Here is a 26,510-nt window from a genome sequence, read left to right as displayed (position 1 = left end):
AATTCATTTGTGTGTGTGTGTGTGTTTAAAGCTGGTCACACACACTTTTACACTTTGGGCTCAGCTGCTTTGACGTGTGGCCCTTGGAGGCTTGAGCATGGGGCAATGCAGCCCACAAATGTTGTTTTTTTATAAGATATTTATTGAGATTTTCAAAATATTACAAAATAAAAATAAAAAAAGAAGAAAATACAAAATAAAAATGGTTAAAAACAACTCAATCTTTCCATTACTTATTTTTCATTAGCTTGTTTCCCAGACCTCCTCACGCCTCCCTTTTTTGTATTCCAGTTCGGTTTGTTGGTTCAGCAAATCCTTACCCTCTTTGTTTATCCTAGTCTTTAACCTTAAAATATTGTAACGTTAAATTTTTACCTATTAATAATCCATTTTTCATACTCCCTTATAGTATTACAGCTGAAAACCACTTAATTTCTATCCAACATCATTCTAACATTCATTAATTTTACAATATTTCTGTAGATAGTCTTTAAATTTCTTCCAATCTTCTTCCACCGACTCTTCTCCCTGGTCTCGGATTCTGCCAGTCATTTCCGCCAGTTCCATATAGTCCATCACCTTCATCTGCCATTCTTCCAGAGTGGGTAGATCTTGTGTCTTCCAATACTTTGCAATGAGTATTCTTGCTGCTGTTGTGGCATACATAAAAAAAGTTCTATCCTTCTTTGGCACCAATTGGCCGACTATGCCCAGGAGAAAGGCCTCTGGTTTCTCCAAGAAGGTATATTTAAATACCTTTTTCTTTTTCTTTTTTTTTTTTAATGATATTTATTCAAAGTTTCATCAATACATAAAAAATCCCCAACCCTAACCCAAAAAAGAAAAAAGAAAAAATAAGAAAATAAGAAAAAAAGAGAAGAAAAAATACAAATCTCAAATTTCGACTTTTCATTTGCTTGATTCTTGAACCTCCTCACACCTCCCTTTTCGTATTCTAGTTTAATTCGTTATTTCAGCAAATTCTTCCCATATTTCTCAATTTTAATTTATAATTAATCTTCACAATCTATCTTATTTGTTAATCGACATAACCTTTCCCTCTTTTAATATAATCTGTTATTCAATTTACCTTAATCTTTAACCTTATCTTATCTTAAAAATCTTAAAATTTCGAAATCTCATCACATTCATACATTTCTCCTTAAAATCATTTCTACTAAAGCCAATTTGGTTCCTTTCCAGCATATTCCCTCAAATTTCATTGATATTAGACAAATTTCATTAATGTTAGACTAATTCCAAAATTATCATAAAAATTTCTATGATTTTCATCCAACGTCCCATCTTCCTGGTTTCAGTCATATCAGTCCTTTCTGTCCGTTACATAGTCCATCAATCTGGTGTTCTGATGTCCGAGGCCCTTAAATCACTTCTAGGCCCCTTCTGCAAATTTTTTTGTTCTTGTTTGTGTTTACGCAGTTCTTTGTCTATTGTTGGTTTCTGGGGGAGTGGGTCTCCGGAGGGTTCCATCCAGTGATAATTTCCATTTTCCTTCATTATATTGTCCCCTTCCCCCCATTCCCACTCCCAATCTTCGTCTTTGTAGTCCAAAAAGTATGTATCCAGAAGATAGTTATTCACCTGTTTCACGGTCACACTGGAGTTAAAAGCTTCCTTAACTTCAAATGCTTCCCAGCACTCTCCAAAGTCCATCTTCCAACGCAGTAGCTTTTGTTCCTGGAAAACTTTGGGTCTTTCCATTTGTGTTGTGTAATAGATAGCTACTGCCTCTTCCTCCTCCATCTGCCCTTGGACTTGCTTTATCAAGCCAGGTTCATCCTTATTCCCTGTTAAATCATATTGGCTGGCCACAGCACTCATAAAATCCAGTTTTTCATTCATCAGACTCACTTTCTCGTGCAGCTGCTCCAGCAAAACATTAGTCCTACCAAGGGCAGACACCAAACCTTCCTGCCAATACATTTCTATTCGAAAACAAGGTCAAACGGCTGTTCCCACGATCCAAATCTCACAAATGCAAGCTGCGACTGCAAACTGACAGGCTCCCTCTAGGGGACACAATTTCTGTTTGTATCCATTATTATTATTATTATTTAAAAGAAAGTATCCAACAAAGAAAGTTACTTTCAATTTCAGGTCCTTTCAATTTCAAATACTTTGTTTCTTTAAAGAGCAAAAATGCAGAAGGTAGCGTTGAAGTTAATTTGTTTCTTCTTCTTTTTTTTTTTTTTAACTATCTGTCAAAAGTACTCCACTTTCAATCAATGGACGTCTCAAGCGATTTCTGTCCCGACACCCCGTCCCCAGGTTTGGGACGGTGGAAATTTAGATTCCTTTTCTCACTTCCTGCAGGATTAAGCTGTCAAATCCCCCCCCCCCTCTTCTCCTGCTTCCAAGGGGGTTTTGTTGGTTATGGGTGCCGGAAATTTCCAACTTTAAAAGAACTTTTCAGGCTATTAGGTTGCAAGATCTTTGCTTCAAGCTGTATACAAGGACGGGAGGCGGACTTCCTGTTTACACCTTCCCGCTTCGTGCCTAATTTCATAAATTTAAAAGTTCCTTAGTCCAATTCTCCGTTTTTACTCACGGGTACTTGATTTAGAGTCCAAATGTCATCAGGAAAAAGTCAGCGCTCTCCGGCGATGGCTGCGTGGCTTCCCTCCATGGAAATAGCAATCAGTTCGCAGCACCGCGCTGCTCCACCCGCTTCACTCCGGAGCCCCGAAAATGGGTTTCCTCGTGAGTAGGGGAGGCGCTTTGGTGCTCTACCAAACCCCACATTCCCAGGCTTCTCCCGCCTGGGATTTCTAGTGGCCCCCCGCCTTCGCCGCGGCGGGAAGCCCCAGTTTCCACAGAGACCGTTCCTCCAGTTGGAGGAACTCCGCCATTCACCGATGGCGCTGACCCGGAAGTCCTTATTTAAATACCTTTTTCAATTCATTATAGATCATCTCCCAGAAAGCCTTAATCCTTGGGCACGTCCACCAAAGGTGAAAGAATGTACCTTCAGTTTCTTTACATTTCCAACATTTATTATCGGGCAAATGACAGATTTTTGCAAGCTTGACTGGGGTCATGTACCACCTGCATATCATTTTCATAATATTCTCTCTTAAGGCATTGCATGCTGTAAACTTCATACCTGTGGTCCATAACTGTTCCCAGTCAGCCATCATTATGTTATGTCCAACATCTTGTGCCCATTTAATCATAGCAGATTTCACCGTTTCATCCTGAGTATTCCATTTCAACAGCAAGTTATACATCTTTGACAAAATCTTAGTTTTGGGTTCTAACAGTTCTGTTTCTAATTTTGATTTTTCCACCTGGAAACCAATTTTCTTGTCCGAATTATATGCCTCCATTATCCGATAATAATGAAGCCAATCTCGCACTTTGTTTTTTAGTTTCTCAAAACTCTGCAATTTCAGTCTATCTCCCTCTTGTTCCAGAATTTCCCAATATTTCGGCCACTTGGCCTCCATATTGAGCTTTTTCTGTGCTTTTGCTTCCATCGGTGACAACCACCTTGGGGTTTTGTTTTCCAATAAATCATTATATCTTATCCAGACATTAAACAATGCTTTCCTGACAATATGATTCTTAAATGCTTTATGTGCTTTGACCTTATCATACCACAGATATGCATGCCATCCAAATACGTTGTTAAAACCTTCTAATACTCTGGTTTCTCTTCAGATCGTATAAATCTTTCGCCTTTTACAAAATGTCTGTATTTTCAAGAAGCAGCCATTCTTTCAACCAGCAGAAAGTTGCTGATTCATAATAAAGTTTAAAGTCTGGCAGGGCAAATCCACCCCTTTCCTTTGCATCAGTTAATATCTTAAATTTTATTCTGGGCTTCTTGCCCTGCCAGACAAATCTAGAAATGTCTCTCTGCCACTTCTTGAAGCAGTCCATTTTGTCCACAATTTGCAATGTTTGAAACAAAAACAACATTCTAGGCAATACATTCATTTTTATCGCAGCAATACGACCCAGCAGTGAAAGCTTCAAATTTGACCAAATTTCTAAATCTTTTTTCACTTCAGCCCAGCATTTTTCATAGTTGTCTTTAAATAGATTCCCATTTTTAGCTGTCATGTTAATCCCCAGGTATTTCACTTTCTTAACCACTGTTAAACCTGTCTCATTCTGAAACCTCTCTCTTTCAAACGGTGTTAAATTTTTCTCTAAAACCTTGGTTTTTAACTTATCCAGTTTAAATCCTGCAACCTGACCAAATTCTTGAATCAGTTCTAAAACCCTTTTGGTACTAGATTCTGGCTCCTGTAACGTCAATACTAAGTCATCTGCAAATGCTCTCAATTTGTACTGTTTGGCTCCGACTTGTATACCTTTAACTAACTGGTCCCTTCTAATCATATTCAGCAAAACCTCCAGGACCGATATAAAAAGCAATGGGGAAATTGGGCAACCTTGTCGTGTCCCTTTTTCTATCTTAAATTCTTCCGCCACCACATTATTTACAATTAGTTTAGCCTTTTGTTCTGAATAAATTGCACTTGTACCGTTTTCAAAGCCTTGGCCTACCCCCATCCCCTGTAGGTTCTTCTTCATAAAACTCCAAGAGATATTATCAAAAGCTTTCTCCGTGTCCACAAATATCAAAACTGCTTTAGTATTTATGTTCACTTCTAGTTTTTCCAAAATATCAATTGTATTCCTCAAATTGTCAGACAAGTGTCTTCCCGGGAGAAAGCCCGCTTGGTCTTTATGAATCTCTTCCATCAACACTTTTTTCAATCTCTTGGCCAAAATGTCTGCAAAAATTTTGTAATCCACATTAAGTAATGATATGGGGCGGTAGTTCTTAAGCTGAGTCTTTTCAGTCTCTGTTTTCGGTATAAGTGTAATATACGCTTCTTTCCACGACTCTGGTGCCCTTTCCCCTTCCAGTATTTCATTGCAGACTTCCTTTAAAGGTTGTACTAACCACTCTTTCAAGGATCTATAGTATCTAGAAGTCAGCCCATCCGGTCCTGGAGATTTGCCCAATTGCATATTTTGAATGGCACCTTCTACTTCCTGTTCAGATATTTTATATTTCAACATTAATTTACTTTCTTGAGAGATTTTTTGTAATCCATTTATCTTCAGAAATTGATCTATGTCCATTTCTTTCTGTGGCCCTTGTGTGTATAATTGTTTAAAGTACCTCTGGAAACAGTTTCTAATCTCATTTGGGTTGTGTATGTTCTTTCCTTCCACTTCTAAATTTGTAATAATATTTAATTTTTGTCTTTTTTTCATTTGCCAAGCCAGCAATTTCCCACATTTATTAGCTGATTCAAATGTTTTTTGTCTCATTTGTTTAATTTTCCATTCTATTTCCTGATTCATCATTTCCATATATTGTACTTGATATAACTTTATTTCTCTCAAAATCTCCTGCGACTTTGGTTTTGCTCTCAATTTCTTCTCACTTTCTTTTATTTTCTCCAAAATTTTATCTTTCTTCTCATTTTGGCTTCTCTTCTTTATTGCATTCTGTTGTATCAGGAACCCTCTCATGACCGCTTTGCTTGCATCCCAGATTACTCTTTTTTCAACATTAGTGTTCATATTTATTTCAAAATAGTCTCTCAAGGTTTTTTGGGCCTTTTTATACACTTCTTCATCTCTGAATAAGGTGTCATTCATCCTCCATCTGAAGGAGCCAGTTGATATTAGTTTCATCTCCATCCTTACAGCATTGTGGTCGGAGCAGGTTTTTGGACAAATTTCCACTTTCTTTATCTTTGGTGCCATTCCTCTAGTTACCCATATTTGGTCAATTCTAGTCCATGTCATCTTGGCTTCAGAAAAGAAGGTTCCCTCTCTTCCCAACGGATTCTTTTTTCTCCAAGTATCGACTAAGTCCAAGTTGTCTGTCAGCTCGAAAAATGTTTTCGGTAGTCTACCATCCTTGGAGACTACCTGTCTTTGTGCCTTATCCATATTTGTAGATACTACTCCATTCATATCCCCCATCAAGATCAGATTGTAATCCAAATAGTCCATTAAGGTCTCATGCAACTTTTGAAAGAATTCAGATTTCCCCTCATTCGGTGCATAAATTCCTACTATCAAAAATTTCTCTCCTTGAATTTGAATTTCAATTGCCACAAATCTTCCTTGATCGTCTTTAAAAATGAATTTCGGTGATAGTCTCTCCTTTGCATAAATCACTACTCCTCTTTTTTTAACTTTGTCAGATGAAATAAACTCCTGTCCCAATCTCTTGTTGATCAATACTTTCCTATGTAGCCTTATCACGTGTGTTTCCTGTAGGCAAATCAAGTCCAATTGTTCCTTTTTTAGTAAATGAAAAACACTTTTCCTTTTCCGAGGAGAGTTGAGGCCATTACAATTCCAACTTAATAGTTGCAGAGCCATGATGGGGTTACTTCTCTTTACCTCCAACTGCGCCAAGTGTTTGTTCTTGTTCTGTCGGTGGTGTCACTTTCTCTGAACCATGCAATCCAAAAGATAAGTTTGCTATATCTAGTATTCCTCTTTCCAGTGCTTTTGGCTCTTCTCCAGATTCCACTTCTTTCTGTAGGTCTTCTCCGTGGTCTTTCAAGAATCTATCTTTGTCATTGACTGATCTTATTTTTATCTTTCTTCCTTTATATTTAAAGGACAGGCCTTGAGGGAATTCCCACCTAAAGATGATTCTCTTACTTCTCAGCAGGGCAACCAGATCTCCGTAATTAAGCCTTAAGTCCAAAAGATGTTTTGGAATGTCCTTAAATATCTCCACACTTGACTCATATATTTCCAGAGTCTTTTGGTAATGCAGATTCAAGATTTTGTCTCTCTCCTCTTTTGTTCGAAGGGTAATCAAACAGTCTCTCACCTTGTTCTTCCTTCCTCCTCTTCCAAGTCTAAATGCGCTCACTATCTTAAATTCTTCCTTCCCCAAATCCTGTTGCCAGAAGTCTGCAAATTCCTGCGTAAGAAAGTCAGTCAAGTTATCTTTCTCAAGTTCTGGTACAGCCCTGATTCTCAAATTTCTTTGTTTCTCCTTCAATTCAATCATAGACAACGTCAAACCGTGGTCCTCGAGTTGCCTATATATCGGTGGTATCTTCTCTTGAGTAGCAGTTGCTATGTCTTTTGCTTCTTCGGCTGTCTTTCGGGTCAAAGCAGATTCCTGTAACAATTTCTCAATAGTCTCTGTATTGGTATTCACCTTCTGTCCCAAATTATTAATACTTGTAGTATTTTGGTCAATTTTAACTGATGCTTCGGCTACTTGTTTATTTGTTTCAGCTACTTGTTTAGTTAAATTTTCCAAAGATTCATTAATTTTTCCTAGTGCCAGGGCCAAAATGTCTTCAGACAACATTACTTTTGGTTTAACTTCTGGGGGTGCAGCCCCTGATAATCCAGATGGTCCAGAAGGACCAGATGTTGAAGCTCTTCGCTGCGACGCAGTATCTGTCCGATAGGGTCTGCCAGACCTAGTAGTTTCTTCCTGAATCAACTCTAACTTTCCTCTTCCATCTGCCATAACACTCTCATAGAAGTCCAAGGTCAATCCCACGGCTAGAATTTGTTTTGAAATGGAAAATTCCCCTAGCCCAGTTGTTATTGTAGCAATGTCAAACCTCCTCTAGGGGGACACAGTAACAGTCAAAGCTTGCAACTTTTTTAAAAAAAGTAGTCCTTATAAACCGTTCCCAGGTTCTAAGCGGTGGATTTTAGCTTCCTTTCCCTCTTTTTTTTCTTCCAGATAAATACAGTTCAAACCTTTCCCCCCTCCTCTCCTGCAATCCGGAGGGGAGATCGCTTTTCTGATGTTAGGATTTAAGTCTTTTTTCAAACGTCTTTCAAAGTTTCCGCTTACAGTCTCTTTGCTTTGATCTGTTTACAAGAAAGGAAGGCAGACTTCCTGTTTATACCTTCCCGCTTCGGTGCCGAATTAAGTTATTTTTCCCTTTAAATCCAATTTTATCCTACTCACGGGTAGTTGCTTTCAAAGTCAAATTGTCCCAGGAAAAAGTCAGCGCTCTCTGATAACGGCTGTGCGGCTTCACTCCGCGGAAGAAGCAGTCGACTCTCAGCACCGCGCCGCTCACCCTGTCTCGCTCCGGAGCCCATAAAAGGGTCCCTTTGCAGTTCGGGGGGGCGCAAAAGGTGCCCGCCAAGTCCCCACGTTCACAGGCTTCACCCGCCTGTGATTTTTGAAGGGTCCCCACTTTGCCGCAGCGGTCAGACCCGATCCCATGGAGCTGGTCCCTCAGAAACTCAGAGGGAATCCGCCATTACCGATGGCACCAACCCGGAAGTCTCTGCAGCCCACAAATGTTAAGCCTCCCCTGCTCTACCAAACTCCCAAGGTTTGAGGGAGGAGGGTTGGGAAGAGGAGGGGAAAAGGGGGGGGTTGAAAAGGAAACCAAGGCCTTCCCTAGATGACCCTTGGGGTCCCTTTCCAACTCTACAGTTCTCTGATTCCAGAGAGAGACGCGCTGGGCTCCAAGTATCCCTCGCAGGGCTCAGCGCGAAGCCATGGCTTACAATACTGTCTGTCACTGAGCTTGGGGATAAAGGAGAAGTGGAGGGTGACCTGCCCGTTGTTTGTGATCTGGAACTTCTCCTTCTGCAGCTGCCGGAATGTCACATTCTCAAACGGAAACTGCAGAGCAAAAAGGGGGGGGGGGAGAGTGCTTGCCTTCAGCAGAGGCAAGGAAACGTGCTCCAGGGGGAAGTTTGTCCTTGGCCCCGGGCTCTCATTTAGGGGACTGCACATGCAACAGGTCCACGTGGGGCTCTCCAGATCTTGCTGCACTTGCCACTGGCCATGTTGGCTGGGGATGATGGGAGTTGTAGTCCAGCATCTGGAGGGCAACACGCTGGCTACCCCTGGAGTCTTTGCCTGCGAGGAAGAGGAAGAGGCTGCCGCTCAGTGGAAGGGCATCTGCCTTGCATGCAAAGGTCCCAGGTTCTATCCCCAGCATCTCCAGGTAGGGCTGGGAGAGATCCCCCGGAAATCCTGGGGAACCGCTCAAGACTGAGCTAGAGGGGCCAAGGGCTTCTTTCCCCCCTGGTCTTTTTGCAGCAAACCCTCTTTAAGGGGTTGGAGAGGATCCTATTCGTCTTTACCTCCCTCCAGGGAGGGAAGGAATTCGTTCTCCATCCTGTCCATCAACTGAACAATATCTTCAAACACTTTCTGGTACTGTCGGTCAGCCACAACCTTCACCTATGGGGGGGGCAGAGCACATTTGTTGGGGCTATGGACTAAAAGGGGGGGGGCATGAGTTAAGAGCAGAAAGGCCTGATGCACCCCCCTGTTCCCAGCCCTGAAAGAGGCAAGTACTGTAACTCTGAGAGCTTCCCCAGGATGGCAGCGGCTGTGACTTCCAGAGCCAATGGGCTGAAGCCAAATGCTCCAAGCCAAGTACCACAGAAGCTCCATTGCATGAATGGAGCCAACGGTTAAGGTATACAGTTCAGCCCATGTGGTCTGCCATGCCTGCAGGAGCAGCGTGTACTCAGAACAGTGGAGAATGGAAGCCTAGGGATTTAACAGAGCCAAAACCTGCCCACTCCTTGCACCGGAAGTCATTGGCCAAGGAGGAGCTCTGTGGAAAGGGGCCTGGTTGTTGGTCAGGGCCTGCCCAGATTCGAGGAGGTGCCACATAGCAGGCAACTAAAAACCCTGAATAGACGATAGCCCTGGCCAGGGCAGGTGTTACCCCTGTGAGGAAGAGGGAGCTGACGGGCTTGTGGTCGCTCCTTTTCAATTCCATGTGGCTTCGGTAGCTGAGCTGATTCACGCTGCCTCCTCTCCAGAGGATTGGCTCACACCATGCTGGCACACGGCACTTCCCACTGCAAGGAGACAGGAGAGACACCAGGACTGTTGGACTGGCTGAGGCAACACACAAGGCTCACACAGTCAAACTTTGGCTCCACACATGGCGTGTGATCTTGACCACGGTCAAGAGCTGGAGATGATGGGGCTTGGGAGTCCAACTTCTGAAGGGGCGGACCTTGCAGGTGTGCAGGCATTTTGCCTCATGGAGAGAGTTGTTAGGAAATCAAAAGCTGCCTTCTACCAGGTCAGAATGAATTTCTGACCTCCCCCAGTTTGGATTCCTACATTGCAGGGGGTTGGACTAGATGACCCTCGTGATCCCTTCCAACCCCACAATTAATTAAGTCTACTCTGGCTGGCAGCAGCTCTCTGTGGCCTAATCCTTTTTCAGGTGGAGGTGCCTTTCAACTTGAGACTCTGCATACAAAGCATATGGCACACCACCAAATGATGATCCTTCCCCAAAGCAAGGGGCCCCGTTATTCTTGTTCAGACACTATTTTTTCAGTGATCCAAAAGACCCTTTCTGGCACCTGAAATGCTGCCCAAAGGAGCCTGCCCTTTTCCGGCTTCGTCACTACATGTTCCGCCTGTCCTTTTGATTTCCCCATTACCACAGCAAGAGCAATTAAACTAGCAGGCCTAGGTGGCTTCTGACAGTTGTCCAGAACCACAAGAATATGCCAAATCCTGGATGGTGAGGCTCAATGGCTACTAGCCATAATGGCCACAGAACATACTCCACCAGGAGAAGCAGTATGGCTTGGAGGAGGGGAGCGTGCTGTTGCACTCAGGTCCTGTTTGTGGGCTCCCCAAGAGGCATCTCATTGGCCAATGTGAGAACAGGATGCTGGGCCAGATGGACCAATGGCCTGATCCAGCAGGGCTGCTCTCATGTTCTTATGCCCTGGCAGACTCATCTTGAGAGAGCACCAAGTCTAATTCCCAGACTTCCTTGACACAAACAGGATTCTCTGCTTATACACGCCATGAAACAGAGGATGCTGGTTATCAGGACAAATGTGGGGGAAAGGCTGCTTGTGGAAAAGGAGCCAAAACATTTCCAGAGACTTTGAGCAGGGATGGCTTGAGGAAGACAACATATCACAGCCTTGCATTTCACAACTCGCCTAGCAGCCTTTGGCAACCAGGAATTCCATGCAAGCAAAGTGAGCAGGTGAAGGAGTGTAGCACCCTGCTTGTGGTTAACGCTTAGCTGGAATGAAATATTCAACGAAGCAATAGAGAAATTAAAATAATAATTTATTTGTCAGACAAATAAATGAGAGACACAGTGGTATATGAATACCAAAGCTCTGCCCACTCCAGCCCTGATGGCCAGCACTTATATTTCCTCAGCCCAGCCCCCTTGCTCCTCCTTTGGCTGCCTCTGTGCAATCAGCCTGGTTGAAATTCCTATTGGCTGTTTGCTAGAACCAATCATAAAAGATAGACCCATTTCCTATTACCTTTTATGGGAGACAAAGAGCTATATTTCCTTCTATCCATAAATGGCAGACAAGTAGCCACATATCTTACATTTGCCTCGACCAGGCACCTTAATTACCAGATCATCTTTGCCCTATTGCCCTATTGCCCTTTCACTCCAAAACAGATGGCTGAAACAGATGGCTCATGGTTTTAATTTTTGTCTTAAACAGAGATCTTGGGTTCACCTTCTCACACACCATCAATGAAATAAGAATCTAACATAAGAATCTAACATTTCTTACTTTCTAAATCCTTTGCATAATTACATTTAAGCCAATATATTTCATACATAACATATATAGATTTTTAGAAGAAAAGGCCTTTTCAAAGTAAAAAGGAACTTAGTAAAAACAGTTTCCAAAAGCAACCCCTTAAATTTACACCCCCCTTTCAAGCCAGCTGCTGTTTCTATTAGCTCTTGCCCTTTAACATTAGGAAGATGTGGCTCGAGTCTGATAGGAGGCACATGGTATTTTCTGTTAAACAATAAATTTCACTATTTACCAACTCTTAATTAGTGTTTTTGCAGCTTGATTGTATTCTGTAATTTGTATGGTCAATATGACCTTTTGCTCCCAGCCTGTAATTTCCTTTTACAACTATAAGAAACGTGTCTCCTGTTATAAATCGGGGGGGGGGGGGGCTGTTCAAGGAGATAAACATCTGCCAAAGTACTTAGCCAGCTGCTTTATGCCTGGCATGACAAGCCTTGATCAGATGCCTCAGGAGAGCTGGATCTCTCTCTTCCTCCGTGGCTTGGTGTCCATTCTGGCTGCAGAGGAAAGGAAGTCCATCCAGCCCTCAACTCTAGCCCTCTTCCAACAGCTTGCTTAGCAGAAAACCATTTTTAAAATATATGTTTTACTAGCCTGCTCAGGAGGATGGAAAGGCAGGACACTACTAGCATCTCAGCAGACTAGGAAAAACAAACAAGCCTTGCAGAAGAATGATTGAGAGGACTTACTTACAAAGGCTCAACTATCTTTTTTTAAAAAAAAAAATATTAATTGATTTTCCAACCATTTACACACAATAAAACAGAAAAAAACAAAAAAGGAAAAGAAAAAGCAAAGAAGAAAAAGAGAAAAAAGATAAGATTAACAAAACAAGACGCAAACCATTTAAAGCACAAAACAATTTCAATGTCTAAACTTTCATTCCCGTATTTCCACGACCTCCTCACACCTCCCTTTTTGTATTCCACTTCTATTAATTGTTTCAGCAATTCCTTTCCATCTTCCTCTGTTTTCTATCCTATAATTATCTTAACATATTCTAATCTTATTTTTCCCTTTAATACTCTATTAGCCTATTTATACTTAATTCCTTATAACATTTCTACTAAAACCATATAACTTCATTCCAACATTTTTCTAACATTCATTATTTTTTGCAATATTTCTATACATAGTCTTAAACTTTTTCCAGTCTTCTTCCACCGACTCTTCTCCCTGGTCTCGGATTTCTGCCAGTCGTTTCCGCCAATTCCATATAGTCCATCAACTTCATCTGCCATTCTTCCCGGATAGATAAATCTTGTGTCTTCCAGTACTTCACAATGAGTATTCTTGCTGCTATTGTTGCATACATGTGACAAATTCTATCCTTCTTTAACACCAATTGACCGACCATGCCCAGAAGAAAGGCCTCTGGTTTCTTCAAAAGGGTATATTTAAATACCTTTTTCATTTCGTTATGAATCATCTCCCAGAGTGTCTTAATCCTTGGGCATGTCCACCAAAGATGAACTCTAATCCTCAAATCCGTCTGTTTTTCCTTAAGCTCAGTCATAGCGAGCGTCAACTTATGTTCATCAAATTGCCTCTGTAGGGCTGGGGCTCTCTTTCTCTCCAGTTGTGTTTCTGTACCTTCAACAGCAACAGCTTTTTCCTTGACTTCCTCCACAGCTTGCCATATCAAAATAGGTTCTTGTATCAATTTCTGGGTGGTTTCTGTATTGGTATTATCCATACTCCCTGCATTCAAGTCAACCTCAACAATTGAAACGTCCACTTTTGCATTTATCATGTCCATTTTCCTGTGAAGCTGATCCAATGAATCATTTATCTTATATAATGCAGCCACCAAAGCCTCTTCTGTCGACATTCCTCTTAGTTTCAAATGTACTAGTACAGAGACAGCAACAAAAAGAACAGGAGGGCCTAATATTAGACCTCTCCTGGATTGTTACCAAGTCCTCCCAGACCTTAATGTTTTATCAACAGTTGACTGGTCTGTTTTTCCTCTTCCATTTACCATAACATTTGTAAGATTCAAGGTCAGTCCCAGAGTCTCACGGTTTTTAACTTGCAGCTGGAAATTCCCCTAGTCCAACTCTTGTAAATCAACCAGTTTCAAAGGCTTCCACTAGGGGGAAACAGTTTCTCTTTGTAACAGTCAATAGTATCCTCTTTTAAACAATCCAAAGTTAGTTTCAAATTAGTTTCAACTACCAAGCAGGCGCTTACCTGGAGTCCCAGCGATCTGTTTTAGAGTCGAATTTGTACGTCGGGATGAACTTGATCTCTCCCTCTGTGAAATCAGCAAAAGCTGTCTTTTGGGTACGCTGAATGTTCAGCTAAAGCCAAAAAGAAATCGCTGTCAGTGTTTGTAAAAAGCAAAAAAAAGAAGGAAAGGGTTCTGACCTCCCTTTGTCTCTTCAGCCTGGTCCTCGGACCCTTGTCTGCATAAAAGAGTCCACGAGAATATCCTTGCAGAGTTTTATTCTTAAAAGTCTTTGTGCAAAACACGACTGAAGAACTATACACACCAGCACTAACCAACCAACCAACCCAAGCACCAGCCTCAGCACAAACTAACATTTCTCACTTTATATATACAACCTGCTGCAGGCCGCTGAGTTATGCTGACCCAGCTTTATTCGCATTAAAGAAACAGCGGCCATTTTAGCCGTGACACCCCTTCTGTTTCTTAAATGCGAAAAACCCCAACAGAAACAATACATACATACATTATATACATAAACCCAGTTTTGTCATCAATTCATTATGACATGTTGCTGGCAAAGGCTTGGTAAACAAATCAGCAATATTATCTTGTGACTGACAATACTCCAGTTTGATTACCCCATTCTGTACACAATCTCTAACATTCGCATGACGGATAGCAATATGTTTTGGTGCGGATTTCATTATTTCCGAGCCCGCTAATGCAATGCACGATTGGCTATCTTCATACACTTGGATAGGCAAATCTACTTTACAATCTAGATCTTTTAGTATCTGTATAAACCACATGATTTCATTGCATGCTAGCGACAGGCTCCCATATTTTGCCTCACAGGATGAGGTCGCAACAAATCCTTGTTTCTTTGACCTCCATCCAATTATGGAATTGGCAAACATCATAACCATTCCACTTGTAGATTTTCTGGTAGCTACACAGCTTCCCCAGTCCGCATCAACAAATACTTCTAGTTTTTCGTCTTGTGTACTAGATATCTTCAAACATACATTTAATGTCCCCTTTAGATATCTGATAAGCCTTTTCAAAGCACACCAATCAGCAGTACTGGGTTTAGATACACGTTGACTCAGAACATTTGTAGCGCATGCAATGTCTGGCCTTGACCACTGGCTTAAATACAACAGTGATCCTATTTTTGAGTGATACAACTCAGGCTGATCAAATTCATCATCACACACTGTCTTTGGGAAATCTGGTGTCATGGGAGTCTGAACTGGCTTACAGTTTTCCATGCCAAACTGCTCTATCAAATGAAGAATTTTCTCTTTCTGGCTCAATAGGAAGCTTCCATCAGCTTCCTGCCTTACTTCTACTTACAGGCCCTAAGGCTTTAAGCTTAAACCTTTTCCCCAGTTGACTTGTGAGCTTCTGGATCTCATCTGTGGAACTCCCTGCTACAAGCAAATCATCAACAAAGACTAAGAGCATTAGATATTTGTTGCCTGTCCCCTTGGTGTACAGGCATGGATCAGCCACACTCCTTTTAAAACCAATTTTTACAAGGGCTTCATTTAAACACTGGTTCCAACACCTTCCACTTTGTTTGAGACCATAAACAGCTTTTTTCAAACGCCAGACTGCACCATTCCCCTCTTCAAACCCAGGGGGTTGTCTCATTAACACTCATGGTCTAAATTTGCGTGCAGATATGCAGCATCAACATCAAAATGTTGCACTGCTAGTTGTCTTACAGCAGCAATGGAAAGCATTAAACGGAAAGTTTCACTCTTTACAGTGGGAGAAAACACTTCATCATAACTCTCCCCTTTAATTTGAGTGAACCCTCTGGCTACTAATCTGGCTCGAAAACATGGTTCCCCAGATGCAAGGGTTTTTCTTTTGTAAACCCACTTGCATGACACCACTCTGCCACCAGGTGGCGGCATTATAACCTCAAACACTTTGTTACGTTTAAAAGAGTCCATTTCTTCTTTCATGGCTTGTTGCCACAAAGCATGTTCTCCAGGGGGTAAGTCTAAGACTTCATTATAACTTTGTGGTTCCACACAACTCACATTGCATACTCTCACTCCTCCTAGGGTCAAACGCTGAGGAGGTACACCCTTGTTTAAACGCTGGGAGCGCCTAGGCACAAGTACTTCTTCTCCGCCCCTTATCTCTGGCTCTTCTTCCTCTTCCTCTAGAGAAGTATTATCTATTGCCACATCCTTTGGGGAAATCTGTGCCTCCTCCTCATCCTGCTCCTGTGTTGCCAATGGCGTAGAAGAAGCCTCTTCTCTTACCTGCAGGGGCAGTAGGCAATCTGGGTTGGCATGGATCGCAGTCCATCTGTCCTGGTCAGCAAAGTCTGCGCTTCGTGACAGAACCAAGCGTCCTGGGCATAAATTGAAACGCGACCCTTTGCCATAGGACTGATATCCCACAAACCGCAGTTTCTGCGCTCTAGCGCCCCCTTTCTGGCGCTGAGCTTTGGGGATATTTACATGTGCCCAAGCACCCCAGTTATGGAGCATTGTCCACTCTGGTTCTTTCCCAAAAAACACACGATAAGGAATATCTTTTATAGAGCTAGACCAGGTTCTATTAATCAAAAAGTTCGCTGTCAGAAAAGCCTCACCCCACAGCCTATGGTTGTGACCCAATCCTGCATCCACTAGCAGGCAGTCCTTTACTGACTGTATTACAGCCCCACGTCTTTCACACAGACCATTTTCAGCAGGGCTATAAGGGTTAGTCAAACGATGAGTGATCCCCTTACATCGCAACCATGCCCCAAATTGTTTGTTCAGAAATTCTCCGCCCCTATCTGTTTGCAGCTGCACAACAGGCCGAGCGAAGAGCTTTTCAGCTTGGGCAACCCATTCTCTGAATGTGGAGAAACACTCAGATTTCTGCTTTAACAAAAACAGCCAACTAAAACGTGATTTATCATCTATTACCAGAAAAGCATATCTGGCGCCCCCTTCAGTCTTCTGTGGAAAAGGGCCTATCACGTCACAATGGACAAGTTGTAAAACCTCTTTAGATACTCTGTCACTTTTAGAAGCCACAGGCTTCCTCTTAGATTTGGCCATTTTACATACATTGCAATCTAGGAAACAGTTACAGCTATTTACTTTTAGGTTCTTGCACACCTTTTGCATCTCTGAAAGCACATGGAAATTGGCGTGACCCAGTTTTCTGTGCAGTTCATGTACACACCCCTTATGAACTGGCAAATTTTCCTGAACCACCTGGGCTGCTTTAACAGGCTTGTCCTGCATTACATATAACCCATTTTCCAACTTTGCATGGCCACATACCCGAGTTCCATTCTTTATCAGACAACCATCCTGTGTGAAGTTAACACTATACCCTGCATTAATCAAACAGCTTACAGACAGCAAACTATAGTCCAAACTGCTGACAAACAGAGTCTCTGGTAGAGTAGTGTTCAAGCACTGCAGGAAACATGTTCCCTGGCCATCAATCTTGCTTCTACGACCATCAGCAAGATAGATTGAGTCTTTTCCATCGGCTGGCTTCTCCAGGGTCTTAAAGTCCTCCCGACTGTTGCAGATAATCCTGCTACTCCCAGAGTCCAGCAACCATGTTCCTCGAGGTATCTTTCTCTCCTCTCGAGAAAATGCAGACACAAACTGAGCAGAACGCGTGTTCTTCTTCCCTGAAGAGAACCCCTTCTGCTTATGTTTCTGCGTCGATTGCTGTCTCTGCTCCACGTCGTCTCCTGGAAGTCTTGCCCTGCATTGACGTTGGAGATGCCCGGCTTGGTTGCATCTATAGCACCTCCTCACCGCCATGGCCAAGTCCAAACCTTGGCGTTGCTCCATTGGCAGATTCTGCTGCTGGCCCCCTCGGCTGTAACTCCTCCGTTCTTGGGGTTCAGCCTGTCTATCTGACCTTCTTTCTGCTTCTTCGGTCAATCTTCCAACCACCTACTCAAGGGTCAGATCTCGGGGAGGCATACTCTCCATGCTGTTAATCACAGGCAACCAGCTTTCAGGCAAACTTGAAAGGATAATGTAGGTTTGGTCAGTCTCATCATAATGCTTACCTCTCTGCTGTAGTTGAAGAAACAGAGATTTCAGCGTTTGAAGATGAGTTGCCAAACTCTCACCTTCTTTCATAACAGTCCTGAACAGCCTTCTGGTCAGAGAAATTATAGTTCCAGCAGTTTCTCTGACATGCATTGCCCTTAATAAATTCCATCACTCAAACGCTATGCTGGCATTTGCTACATGCAATAACTGAGAGTTGCTCAAACACAGCATAATTTGGGCACGAGCCCTTTCATCTAGCCGTTTTTTCTCAGCAGAGTCAGTCCTCAAAACCTCAGTTTCAACACATTCCCATAGTCCATCTCTCCTTAACAACTGCTGCATTTTAATTGACCAACTCAGCCAGTTGCTCTCTGAGAGAAGTTCAAAAGGGATGCCTCCCCCAATATTTACAACTTGGGAAGACTGGAAATCTGCCATCTCTGCTGGTGCTTGCTGAGCCCCTTCTGTGGGGTCTCCAGCAAGCTCTCCTGACTCTCTCTTTAGAGTCCGACTGGATGGTCCTGGCTGGCACTCACCGGCTTCTAGCTGCTGCCTCTGTTGACCCTCAGGTCCTGCCTGGCCCTGCAACTGGTGTAGCCGCTCTGTGAGTCACCTACTGTGGTCCTCCAGTAGTTCAAACTGTTCCAGTAGCTGACGCTGAGTGCTTTCCAGATCCTCAGATCCTAGCCGCTCCAGCGTCGCTGCAGACAGTTACAGCTTGCCACCAACTGCTCCAACACACAGCCACGGGCTTTGTACACCACCAGGACTCACCAGCTCCCTGCTGAGATGCTGTCAGTCGTTTTGCACTCTGCACATGCTCAGAAACACTGGGCCCATAATCTGTCAGTGTTTGTAAAAAACAAAAAAAAGAAGGAAAGGGTTCTGACCTCCCTTTGTCTCTTCAGCCTGGTCCTCGGACCCTTGTCTGCATAAGAGAATCCACGAGAATATCCCTGCAGAGTTTTATTCTTAAAAGTCTTTGTGCAAAACACGACTGAATAACTATACACACCAGCACCAACCAACCCAAACACCAGCCTAAGTCTCAGACTAACATTTCTCACTATATATATACAACCTGCTGCAAGCCGCTGAGTCATGCTGACCCAGCTTTATTCGCATTAAAGAAACAGCGGCCATTTTAGCCGTGACAGAGAAGCAAAAGACCCCCTGTTGCCTGACAATGGAGTTTATTAACAGGCACTGTTGTGCTGGAAGACCAAGGTGAAGTACTAGTAGGTTAAAGGTAAAGGTAAAGGGACCCCTGACCATTAGGTCCAGTCGTGACCGACTCTGGGGTTGCGGCGCTCATCTCGCGTTATTGGCTGAGGGAGCTGGCGTACAGCTTCCGGGTCATGTGGCCAGCATGACTAAGTCGTTTCTGGTGAACAAGAACAGCACACAGAAACAGTGTTTACCTTCCCGCCGGAGCGGTACCTATTTATCTACTTGCACTTTGACGTGCTTTCGAACTGCTAGGTTGGCAGGAGCAGGGACAGAGCAAGGGGAGCTCACCCCGTCGCGGGGATTCAAACCGCCGACCTTCTGATCGTCAAGCCCTAGGCTCTGTGGTTTAACCCACAGCGCCACCCGCGTCCCTACTAGTAGGTTAGCCAAGTGCAAAAAAAGGGGTATACCTGCTGAAATCCTATCTTATACACAATTATTAAAGGTACAGGATGCTTGTGCTTTTTTGCCCCATGTCATCTTAAATTACTTTGCTGCATCACACGACAGGAAAATCCTCTAACTCAGGAGCAGCAGACACGTGGCCCTCACAATGCTGCAGAACTACAATTCCCATCATCCCTGATTACTGGCCATGATGGCTGGAGCCAACAGGAACTGCAGCTCAGTAACATCTGGCAGACCACAGGTTAGCTATACCTCCAATAGACAATGTTATATGTACCAATAATCCATACAAACTGTTAACCGCCACCAGAATACACCCCCGACACTATGAGCAACTGCAAAACCATCCTTTTGCAGGTGTGGCAATGTGTACAAGAATTAACAGGGTATAAATCCAAGGACTCCCTGGCAGACGAGGGAGGGGCATCCCTCGCAGAGGATTTGAATGCCTTTTTTGCCCGTTTTGAAGTAACATCTGCAGCAACACCTGCTGAGGCGTTACCAACACCACCACCACTCCCTGTGAAGGCTTTGCCATCATCACCACCATTACCATCATCAGTACAAAGGAATGTAGTAGTCTCTGTGGAAAAAGAAGAGATGAGGAAGGTGTTGAAGGGAATCAACCCAAGGAAGGCCACAGGGCCAGATGGGGTAGCTGGAAGGGTATTGAGAGACTGTGCAGATCAACTAGCAGGAGTTTTCACTGGGATTTTAAATCGGTCCCTAGCCCAGGCTATTGTTCCATCCTGCCTAAAGTCCTCTATTATCGTTCCAATAGCAAAAAAATCTAACCCGGAAGATCTGAATGATTTTCGTCCAGTAGCACTCACACCTATAATCATGAAGTGCTTTGAAAAGCTGGTCATTGCCTGCCTACCAGAGGGACTGGACACATTCCAATTTGCTTATAAAACGAAAAGATCGACAGAGGACGCTGTTGCGATTGCCCTCCATGCCGTCCTTGCACATTTGGAGCAGCGGGGGGGTTATGCCAGACTGCTTTTTTAAGATTTCAGCTCGGCATTTAATACCATTCTACCACAACGTCTGATGTCTAAACTGGCAGATCTGGGGCTTCCGTTATCACTTTGTGGGTGGATATTGGACTTTTTGTCAGACCGCCCCCAGAGGGTTCGGTTGGGCCCTTATACCTCTAATATGCTTAAGACTAACACAGGAACACCACAGGGATGCGTACTCAGTCCGCTCCTTTATATTCTCTACACGTACGATTGTGTCGCTACTCACCCTAATAACAGGGTTGTTAAATTTGCAGATGACACAACCGTGATTGGGCTCATCCCTGAAAGGGAGGGTGAAACGGATTATAGAGATGAGGTGGAGCGGCTGACAGAGTGGTGCAGAGCTAACAACTTGCTCATAAATACAAGGAAGACAAAGGAGCTTGTGGTGGACTTCAGGAGACAGAAGAGCAAGGTCCAGCCACTTTTGATTGATGGGGTCTGTGTGGAGAGGGTAACAACGTTCAGATTTTGGGGCATTGAATTACAAGAGGATCTGTCCTGGAGTGTCAACACAAGGGGGCTTGTGAAGAAGGCGCAGCAGAGACTGTACTTTTTGAGAATACTAAGGAAAAACCATCTTCCGCAGAAACTGCTGCTTGCCTTCTATCACTGTGCCATTGAGAGCGTGCTTACTTATGGCTTATGTGTGTGGTACGGAAGCTGTACTACCCAGGACAGGATGGGGTTGTGCAGGGTTGTTAAGGCAGCAGAGAGCATTGTTGGCTGCCCACTCTCCACCTTAGAGCAGATTTATGCCACAAGGTGCCATAGGAAGGCACTGGACATAGTAAAAGATCCATCGCATCCTGGTCACTGTCTCTTCGAGCTCTTGCCGTCGGGACGGAGATACAGGACGATGAAGACAAGAACGAGCCGTCTTAAGAACAGCTTCTTCTCCAGAGCGATCTCGGCCCTGAATGGGAAGCCCGGACTTTGAAAGTCATCTAATCTCCCTTGCTGTATTATACTGTATTGTTTAATTAGTGTTTTTATGGAGCAGTCAAGTAATTTCGTTGTCCCCGAAGGGGGCAATGACAATAAAGATATTATTATTATTATTATTATTATTATTATTATTATTATTTTGCATCCTACGTTGGCTCCCAGGACGTTTCTGAGCACAATTCTCGGTGTTGGCGCCAACCTTTAAAGCCCTAATTGGCCTCAGCCCTGAAAGAGTGTCTCCATCCCCATTGTTCAGCCCAGGCATCAGGGTCCAGCACCGAGGGCCTTCTGGCGGTTTCCTCACTGTGAGAAGCGAAGTTACAGGGAACCAGGCAGAGGGCCTTCTGAGTAGTGGCACCTGCCCTGTGGGACACCCTTCCATCAGATGTCAAGGAGATAAGTAACTATACAGCCTTTAGGGAAGTTTTTAATGTTTTATTATGATTTTGCATATGTTGGAAGTCTGAGGCTGCCCCCCTTGCCTTCCTTGCAGCATCCTTTTCAAAGGGCTAAGGCATGACTACGCTCACAGAGTTTAAATCCACCATAAGGTGCAGCAATCAGGCCTCTGTTTCAACACAAAATACCAATGATCCTTATGCCAAGTGGGAGAAAGGTCGTCAACATGATGAACACACAAACCTTGGAGAGAAAAATGTAAAACAAAAAGCATCAGCAATTTTATTGGACTTAATGGAAGTCTCTGCTGATAAGAACATGTGAGCAACACAGATTTTCCAGACAGATGCAAAACCTAGAGCAGGAAACCTTAGACCTTTAGATATTGCTGGACAGCAGCTATGCTGGGGCTGATGGGAGTCCAACAACATCTGGAGCGTGTGCTGAGCTAGGAAAGCCCTCTAACTGGGAAATTGCAGAGCAGTCCTACTTATTCCAAAGCAACCCTCCAACTTAATTGGGACTTGCTTCTAATTCAGGTTGCACAAACCTGCAACCTTAAAAAGCATTTGTAGAAGTCGCAGTCATCCTATGTTCTTTGCTCCTAACTGTCTGAAAGTGGTTTCTCTAGCCTAGGCTGGGGTATCCCAGACAAAGGAAATAAACAGGGCAATATCCTAAACCACCACATATAACACAAAGATGTCTCTCACCTGGCCGTAGGTCACAAGTCTCTGAAGCTCATTTTTAGTGATCAGATGACAATGCTGGAAAAAAGCAAAGAAACCACAGCTACAGGCTAGCTCACGGGGGCGGGGGCAGCCTGCTGCCACTTCCTGCAATATGTAGTAAGACTGATAACTAGGATTGGGCAGTATGATCATATTAGGCTAGTGCTCTGTGAACTAGACTGGCTCTTGAACTGCTTCCAGGCCCAATTCAGAGTATCCCATTTGGCCTTTAAAGTGTTTCAAGGTTTGGGAAAAGGGTACCAGAAGAAGGCCCACTTATTTTTGCACTGCCTCTCCACTGACTCGAATCTTTAGCAGGGGCAGCCCTTTCCCAGGGAACTCCTGCTCTTTCAAGTATGGCAGGGCCTTTTCAGTCATGGCACCCGACCTTTCAGAATAATCTCCCAAAGAGGTTCACCTGGCCCCTGCTTTGATGTTCTTTCAGCAAAGACTTTTAGAATTTCCCCTGGTTCTTGAATTCATGGGCAGGGCGCTTGTGGCCCTCCAAACCCTGCTGTACTACACAGGAACATAGGAAGCTACCTTATATTGAGGCAGACCATTGACCCATCAAGCTCAGGACGGACTACATGGACTGGCAGCAGCTTTCAGGCAGAGATCATGCCCAGCCCTATCTGCACACACTGGTGACTGAGCCGGGAACCTTCTCCATGCAAAATGGCCGCTCTGCTTTTGCATTACTGCCCTTAACAAACTGCAACTCCCACCCCGATCACTGGAGAAGTTGCCCACATTTGCTATAATCTAATCTAGTACATCTCTGCCACTCGGTTTATGTTGCTCTCTACTGGCTGCTCTAGTAGAAACCTTAGTGGTGCAGCTGCAGCAGCAGGGATCGCCGACACTGCACCCTCCTGGTGTTGCTGAAGTGGAACTCTCATGAGCCCCAGTCAGCAAGGCCAGTTCTTAGCAATTATGGGAATTTTGGTCTATCAACATTTGGAGAGCACTATGCTGCCTGCCATAAAGAAGGCTGATCACCGAAGAATGGATGCTTTTGAATTCTGGTGCTGGAGGAGACTCTTGAGAGTCCCATAGACTGCAAGAAGATCAAACCTCTCCATTCTGAAGGAAATCAGCCCTGAGTGCTCACTGGAAGGACAGATCGTGAAGCTGAGGCTCCAAGACTTTGGCCACCTCATGAGAAGAGAAGACTCCCTGGAAAAGACTCTGGTGTTGGGAAAGATGGAGGGCACAAGGAGAAGGGGACGACAGAGGACGAGATGGTGGGACCGTGTTCTCGAAGCTACCAGCATGAGTTTGACCAAACTGCGGGAGGCAGTGGAAGACAGGAGGGCCTGGCGTGCTCTGGTCCAGGGGGTCACGAAGAGGCGGACACGACTAAACGACTAAACAACAACAAATGCTGCCTACCCTGAGCTACACACAGGCAGGAAAGTTACAGAAACATGACTCAATTTCCTTCTCCAGATAGCGGAGACCAGCAAGTTACATCAGCCAAGGCTCTCTCCCTCCAAGCCCTCGAAACGCACTCGTGTTTCATGATTGTCAGCTGCAGCAGACCCTGGTCAGGGGGCAGGAAGCTCATCTGGGCACAGATATCCTTGTAATCCTGGTTTCGGCACTCAAAGTCTTCCACGTGGGCAGCAAGGTGGGAATTGACAACGCAGAAGCTGGTATTGTTGCAGACAAACCTCGCGGCCACACACCCCTTGTTACCCTGCAGGGGCGGAGCAAAGATGGCTGTTAGAGAGCAAGCAGGAAAGAGGGGGGAACTGGTTGGCAGAGATTAGAAAAACAGATAGACAGACAGAAAGAAAGATTGACGTAGGGAATTCCGCTGTCAGGGTCTACTCCCCATCTTCCCCATGATGCCTGTGCCCACTGTCTCCCTCATCACTTCCTTGATGCGGCTGAGCTGGTCCTTCCTGACAAAGATGAGCAACATCATTCCGACTAGACGCACCAGCTGCACCTAGAAGATGCAAGGTACTGGGATGTCTACCAGCTCTGTTCAGTGCTTGCTGTCCTGGGCCGGCTGGATGCAGATAGGAGTGGCAGGTGGCACCAACTGGGGATCCCCCAAGGGAAGAAGGCTCAGAGCCAGGGAACTGGTGGGGGGACGACGAGGCTGAGTCATCCGAGGGAGAAGAGGGAGCAGACTGTGAGCAAGAGGAGGTGTTGGAAACTGAAGAGGCAGGAGGGCAGGAAGATTCTGTGGCAAACAGCAGCCCAGAATCCGAGGCAGAAGTGGAGGCTGGAGGCGGGGGTCAAGAGGCAGAGATCAGGCAGGCTGCTGAAGAAGCCAGGGGGTCTCCCCATCCTGCTGCGATCAGCTCCCCTCCCTGCTGGTCTCCCAGAACACAGAGAAATTAAGAGGAGGGAGCAAAGACAGGCAAGGTGTCAGAGTCTCAGGTTGCTTGGGAAGGACCAGGGGGAGGAGGAGACTTCAGAGAGTGGTGGGAGGGTAGCAACCTTCAGCCTTCACAACTACCTCACTGGGGCAAGACCTGTTGGGAAAGGTTTCTGTCATCACGAGGCCTGCACGGTTTGGGTTTCTTTGAATAAAGAATGTTGGCTTCTTTTGAATAAAACCCCACTGACACCAGGTGTTTTTTCTTGCTAACCTCCTCCTCCTCCTCCTCCTCCTCCTCCTCCTCCTCCTCACTCCAGCTCCTGACAGCTGTCTGGCTGCTGAAGAAATGGGTGGGGTTGGACTTACTTTCTTGTACTTGGACTTGGAACGCAAAGCCTTTTCCACAGCTGTCAGCCACTCTTGCTCCTTTGTTGAGTCCAAGTAGAAGAAAGCCTCTGTGCTCAGGTCCAGCTCCTGGAACCTAATGCCAAAGTGCCAAAGAGAAGGATGTGGAACTGCAGGAATAGGACTCCAATCGGAACAGACGTGCTGGTTAAATATGCAAAGACAACAGGAGTGTGCAAGGGCAGGCAAGATCAGGACCAAGAACAAACAAGTAATACCAGCCACTTCTTCCTCAGCTTAGCTATTCTGGCCCCCAAAGGAGCTTTGCTAATGGAAGAAAAAAAGCTTTTTCCTTGTATTTTTTAAGATGTGTCAGCCAGCCTGATATCTAAGCACTATCCCAGTAGCCACAGGCAACCAGAAATTCTTTGAAGGCAAGTGAGTTAGTTGATCTCTCCATTCTTCCTTCACCTGGCAACCTGGTTTCCAGGCGGGCTTTCCGGGAGCAGAAAACCACCTCTCAGATCTGCTGTGCCAAGCTGGTTTGCTAGAAGATTACCCCGTAACACCCTTGTCCTCTTTGCAAACCTCCTAAATGGCTAGCCTTCTGTGTTTCCATGCTGGCCATGAAGGAATGGGCATTCCCGACTCTGAAAACAGCACAGAAATACAGCCTGTCTAGTAAAGGGGTAAAAAGAGCAAGCTTAACAGCCTCTGTAAAACTGATTGTTTCTATTCATGACAGTAGGAGGGAAGTTATATGCAAGACTGTATTCAGTACTGTTCGTGCCTGTAAAGGTTTCGGGACAGACATATTCTGAACCTTCCAATCAGTTCCCCCTAAATTCCAGCTGAAACCAGGTACCTTTTTCATACCACAAATGTTCTTCAGTGGTGAACCATGGCATCTCAAATTCCAGGGGAGCCCTGTACAATGCCAAAATTCAGTGCCCCACGCCTCTCAACGTCTATTCAACATCATAGTTGTGGTGTCCCCTGTGGGGCCCGCAAGGCTTCACGCCAGTGTGACCAAACCAGTTGCACTCCCCTAAATCCATCTAAATGTAATTGGGGGGGGGGGGGATTTGTCCCACTTAAGTTGCACTTTATAGCTCAAGAGGGCCTCTCTGGCTGATAATAATATAGTAGCACAGGGGACGCATCACAGAACAACTTGCAAAGCAAAATGACATGTAGTTGGTCCACCACAATTGCAAGATTATTGCATCCTTCAGGAATGGTGTGTCCAGCTCCACCTGAGTCATCATCCAGGCACGCTGTGGAGCTGCCTGGATG

The 26,510-nt window shown here is 44.5% G+C and overlaps 1 protein-coding gene across 1 annotated transcript in view; it reads right to left on the bottom strand.

The window, feature by feature from the left end:
* Positions 1–26,510, bottom strand: part of LOC308467619 (inositol polyphosphate 5-phosphatase OCRL-like) — a gene marked incomplete at both ends in the record, with an annotated part of 181,993 nt that overhangs the window by 6,290 nt on the left and 149,193 nt on the right. The window contains 8 exon segments of the mRNA XM_080989359.1: positions 8,461–8,626; positions 9,083–9,193; positions 9,690–9,825; positions 13,771–13,880; positions 22,514–22,567; positions 24,006–24,256; positions 24,368–24,488; positions 25,236–25,418. Coding sequence (XP_080845485.1) covers positions 8,461–8,626; positions 9,083–9,193; positions 9,690–9,825; positions 13,771–13,880; positions 22,514–22,567; positions 24,006–24,256; positions 24,368–24,488; positions 25,236–25,418 — 1,132 coding nt within the window.

This window comes from Podarcis pityusensis, assembly GCF_964106645.2.
Source record: "Podarcis pityusensis genome assembly, chromosome: W".
Taxonomy (NCBI): Eukaryota; Metazoa; Chordata; class Lepidosauria; order Squamata; family Lacertidae; genus Podarcis; species Podarcis pityusensis.
Note: the sequence above shows the minus strand (reverse complement) of the source record. Positions and strands in the feature narration are given on the sequence as shown.